Below are 5,389 nucleotides of genomic sequence, written 5' to 3'. Positions count from 1 at the left end.
GCTCCCTGCAGGTAGAGCTCGATTGCTCACAGGAGAACACACTGGGGCACGTGCACGGGGTGCGTTCGCTTCGCCGTCGGAACGGACAAAACATGCCCGACGGGTACTGAGCCCCCCCACCGCGACAAGGTGCACCCTTGGGGGGGAGTAGATAGGGACATTTTTTTTTTTTTTTTTTTTTTTTTCATTTGTATTCTTTATCTGGCGGCCCTCGAGCTTTAGCTCATCTCCGCTTATTACTTCTTACTTTTTGTTGTTGTTGACTGTGTCTATTTCTTATTCTTTTCTTTATTTGGTCACTTGGCTACAGCTATTTATTTAATTTAATTAATTTAATTATGTGTATTTCTTTACTTTCTACCACTGTATTTCCGTCCCTGCCACGAGGAGGCGGACCAAATTATCTACTATGCGTCAGTTTTAGTTTCTTTTAATTTTTATTTTAATTTTTAGTTTGTGCTTCTTAAGTTATTCTTTCTATACGTAAGCATTTCTTCTGCTAGTTTATTAAATTCTTTGTATGTTTCTTGATTTTCTACTAATTTATTATACGATAAAGTGTTTTGTACTTGTTTTAATGTTTGACTTATTTTACTATTTTCTCTAATTAAGTTATAAACACCACACTCGAACAAAATGTGCTGCACGTTTTCTTCCTTTTCTTCTTTTCTGCAGAAACTGCAGTAAGGCGTCTCTGAAAGATTAAAGTTACACAGTTTCATATTAAAAGGACCATGTTCGGTAATTAAATATGTACAGTTTCTTCCTGGGTGAAACCAATTATTATTTGTAGCAAAATCTACCTTTGGTATGAATTTATGCGTCATTCTTCCTTTACTTTCCGATTCCCATCTTTCTTGCCATTTCTCGCTTGCCAGTTTTTTAATTTTCTTTTTCTCATTTATTATTTCCTTGTCTGTCATTTCATTTATGTTAACCGGAGTTTCGTAGAGATCACTTATAATGTTTTTTTTATTTTTTAACGTATAATTTATTCCTCTTATTTTTATTAAAAGATCTATCGGCAAGCATCCAGCGATCACTTGCAGAGCAGGAGTGGACACCGTTCTACACGCTTTGAGGATTGTTAACAGCGCAAACCTTTGGGCCGACTCTATATGTCTTTTTACATGGGAGTGGTTGACTGAGTTAAACCAAGCTCCAGCTCCGTATGTCATTATGGACGTAACTACCACATTATAAATCAACTTAAGATGGGTTGTTTTAATCCCCCAATAACTATTAGCTATTCGTTTTAATTTTGCGCATACCTTTTTGATTTTTTCTTTTACGTATTTTGCATGTTCGATAAAATTTAGCCGTTTATCCATTATCACCCCTAAATATTTTACTGTTTCATAATATTTTAGCTTATTATTGTTGTACTTTAAGTTAGGCATTTTGCCTTTATCCATTTTTCCTTTAAGTATCATGACCTTTGTTTTATCCGGAGCTATTTCTAGTTTATTTATGTTTGTCCATTTCTGTATCTTTGTGAAAACTTTACTTGATAATTCCTCCAGATCTTTCCTTGTATTTCCTTTTATTAGTACCACGAGATCGTCCGCGTAAGCTACATATTCACAATTTTCCGTTTCATTGTTTAATAATTCGTCCATTACCATATTCCAGAAGGCCGGTCCAATAATGGATCCTTGTGGGCAACCTTTATTCATCTTTTTAGCTATTTGATCATTATTTGCTTTGACTATAATTTCTCTATTTTCAAAATAATTTTTGATTAGTTTATAAATTTTACTTGAACAGTTTGCTTGTGTTATTCTATTTAGTATACCCTCCCACCATAAATTATCAAAGGCACCCTTTATATCCATAAAAACAGCTATAACGTATTTCTTGTCAGTTGTTTTAGCCCCTAAGATTAACTTATATATTGCATCTTCTGTTCCCAACCTCGTTTTGAAGCCGAACTGATTATAACTTTCTAGCCCAAGTTCCAAGTAGGATGTCATTAGTCTATTTAAAATAATCCTTTCAAAGACTTTTGCTATTACCGGGATTAGTGATATCGGCCTATAAGAGCCCGGATTACTCGGGTCCCTGTCTTTTGACTTCCGGATAATAATCACTTCCGCTTTTTTCCATTCATTAGGGAAGATTTCATCTCTAAAGCATTTATTAAAAATTGTAACGAAAATGTTCTTATTATATTTCCATATTTCTTTTATAATTTCTGGGTTGAGATTGTCTAATCCAGGTGCTTTTTTGTCTTTTGTCCTCCTAATCGCTAACTCGATTTCCTGTGTTGTTATTGGTTGTTCAACATTTTTATTAATGTATGCTTTATTTTTTTCTTGTATTTCCTTATGTGTATTATTTTCCATATTCCTATCTATTTCTGGCGCGAGCGTATTTAATATTTCTTTTATCGTTGTTGCCCAATCATTAGTTATCGCATTATCTATATTTATTGTATGAAAAATTTCTGCTTTTTTTATCTTTTCCATGTTAATTTTGTATGCTGCACCCCATGGGTCTTTGCTTGCAGCTTGCGTTATAAAGTCTTTCCAAGATTCTATTTTACTTTTTTTGATCAATTTGTTGTACTCTTTTTTTAAAATCTTATACTGCTCTTTTTCTCTTTCCTCCTCCGTTTTGTTATTTTGTTTTTTGTACATTTTGATTCTTTTTTTGCTTTTGTTAACTATTTTCCTCTTCTCCTCTATTTCTTTATTCCACCATGGGACTTTACGCTCTACATCTTTCTTAAATCTAATACTTTTTTTACATATTTCGTGTATTTTATTATTAAAATACTTGCTACAGTTTTCGGCCGTCATTTCTATCATTTTTTTAATATTTTCCGCACTAAATATTTTGTTTAATAGTCCTCCAAATTTATCCCAGTTAGCTGATTTAATATTATATCTTTCCGTTATTGTGTTTATTCTTTTCTCGTTTACATGATTTTCAAGCTCAAAATATATGCAGTTATGGTCGCTGTTTGCCCATGTTTCCTTTACTTGCCACGAGTGTATTTTTTGTCTCAAGTCGTTTGTAGCTAATGTCAAGTCTATATTTGCGCTACCATTACATGTCCAAAAAGTTGGGGGATTTCCCTCCTTGTTCATTATTATTAACTCATTTCCCATTATAAACTCCTCTACTTTAGCCCCCTTGAAATCCGTTTCATCATTAAACCAAAGGACCGACTTAGCATTAAAATCTCCTACGATTAGAATTCTATTTTTGCCTAGTTCTACTATTATTTTCTCCAAGTCCACTAAAAACCTTTCGATCTCATACGAGAATTGACAGTATACCGACACAATATAAAAATTTTCTTCTTTTGTTTTTATATGTGCACAAACTATATGTTCTGTTTTATATTGCTCTAGTTGTGTGACTGTAATTTCTTTGTTGTATATTATTATTGCAGCCTTTGTTTCTTTGTCCTCGTCGTTTTGTACAATTTTAGCTGTAAGAGGTGCGTATCCTTTAATTTGTTTTTTATACAAGTATGGCTCTTGTAGTATGAGTATGTCCAAGCTTTTTTCTTCTACCGTTTTCCTTAATTCATTTGCTACTTTTATACTTCTCTGTGCGTTAATTTGTAAAATTTTTATCGTCATTCCGTATATGTTATTCTATCATTATATCTATCTAACTGCCTGACATACTCCGGACACTTCTTGTCTCTTACATTATGACTTATATTTTTTCTTTTATTTTTTATACAACAGACACATTTCGGGTTTTCAGATCTTTTTTACAGTCTTTAAAAATGTGCTCCTTGTCACCGCAGTGACCGCAATACTGGTGCTCTGAAGTACACTTATTTGCAATATGTCCAAAACCAAAACATCTAAAACATCTTACTATATTAACATATTCTTTTACACTGTGAGATTGCCATTCAATATACATTTTTTTTCTCTCTATAAGTATATAAAAAATTCTTGCAGGAACCTCGAGGACCCAATTTGTTAATGTTGGGTTCTTGTTTCTTAATTTTACTCTGAAATTGATTTTACTATCATATACTTCCTGACTTAGGCCAGTCCTTTTTAAATTTTTATTCCAAATTTCTTTTCTTATTTCATCCATTGTCATATCTTTGTTCACATCATAAATTATTATAGATGGTCCCACCTTTCTGGGTGTTTCCGTTTTTAGCTCTGCCTTGTCGAGATCCATTTTTTTTATTACTGTAATGTCCTCTCTATCTTCTGTTTCAATTAGTATGCCGTTATCCCGTGTTTTCCTTATATTATTTATTCTAATATCATCTTTTCTGCCTTTTATTGTCTCAAAAAATTTACTTTTTATTTCTTCTATTGTAACATTTTCTTTATTTTCTTTAGGTTTTATTATTATTATTCTATCGGCTTTATTTTTATATTTGTTTACGTCCTTATCTTTCTTAGTAATACTGTATTTATTTTGAGTTATTTCCGCATATGTTTCCTTATTATTGTTTGACATTTTTTCTTTTTTTAAAACTTCTATTTTTTCGCTCATTTGGCTTTGCTTAGCAATTAATTCAATCATTTTAGCTTCCATTAGCCTCCATTTTTCTAAAACATATTTTATTGCTGGCCGTGTGATCTTGTTAGATTCCAAAAACAGAAATTTTTCTAGTTCTTCTCTTTGCTTGCTTACATATTCTATTGTTTCCTTTCTCTCGTTTTCTTGTGCTATTTCACGTTCCTCTATACCTCTTATATCTTCTTCCATTTTTTTTCTCTTTTGACCTCCCTTCCTTCCGTCCAGTTCCGGCCAAATGTAGCCTGTACCCGATGAAACCGAGCTTCGTCTACTAGAACTTTCAGCTAGCCTGTATCTATCTGTATCATTTTCCATTTCCGAATCTGCGATTTCCGACGTTTGGCTGTTTGCGTCCTCGTCCCCTCTTGTTTTTTCTTGTGTTTTTAATGCACGTAATGTTTGTTTTTTGTGTAAGTTTGGTTCATTCATTTTTTATCCCACGAGTATGGTGAGTTCATTATGTCCGTCTAGGCAGAGCCCCCTTACCTAGATAAGGCGACTGAAATACACCTGGGGTTGCGCCAGGTGCCCCAGGGGAACCGTTTAAGACCGTGCATTTTTACGTCCTCACGGCCACGCATACATCGGCACGGTATCTAACACCTTAAATTAGGACGAGCTCGGGTACCCCGGGTGCGCTAGGCCCGTACTGCAGCTGCCAAAGCAGTTGCAGCCCCTGGGGGCAGTAGATAAGATAGACATTCATTGTGAGGGTGTTGAACCGCGAAAGGAACAAAACCTCTGCTGCCTGAGCGTGGAAACGCTAAACGCCACCTCAGTAGATAGGGACATTCATTGTGAGGGTGTTGAACCGCGAAAGGAACAAAACCCCTGCTGCCTGAGCGTGGAAACGCTAAACGCCACAATACTCTCCACTATC

At 34.4% G+C, this 5,389-nt stretch overlaps 1 protein-coding gene across 1 annotated transcript; it reads right to left on the bottom strand.

Annotated features, from left to right (window-relative positions):
• Window positions 1-636: 636 nt before the first annotated feature.
• LOC136998341 (uncharacterized) lies at window positions 637-4,938 on the bottom strand. The gene has a single exon (XM_067350877.1). The coding sequence runs from the start codon at window positions 4,936-4,938 to the stop codon at window positions 3,694-3,696; it is 1,245 nt and encodes a 414-aa protein (XP_067206978.1). The 3' UTR covers window positions 637-3,693.
• Window positions 4,939-5,389: the final 451 nt, after the last annotated feature.

The sequence above is a fragment of the Linepithema humile genome, chromosome 3, assembly GCF_040581485.1.
Source record: "Linepithema humile isolate Giens D197 chromosome 3, Lhum_UNIL_v1.0, whole genome shotgun sequence".
Taxonomy (NCBI): Eukaryota; Metazoa; Arthropoda; class Insecta; order Hymenoptera; family Formicidae; genus Linepithema; species Linepithema humile.
Note: the sequence above shows the minus strand (reverse complement) of the source record. Positions and strands in the feature narration are given on the sequence as shown.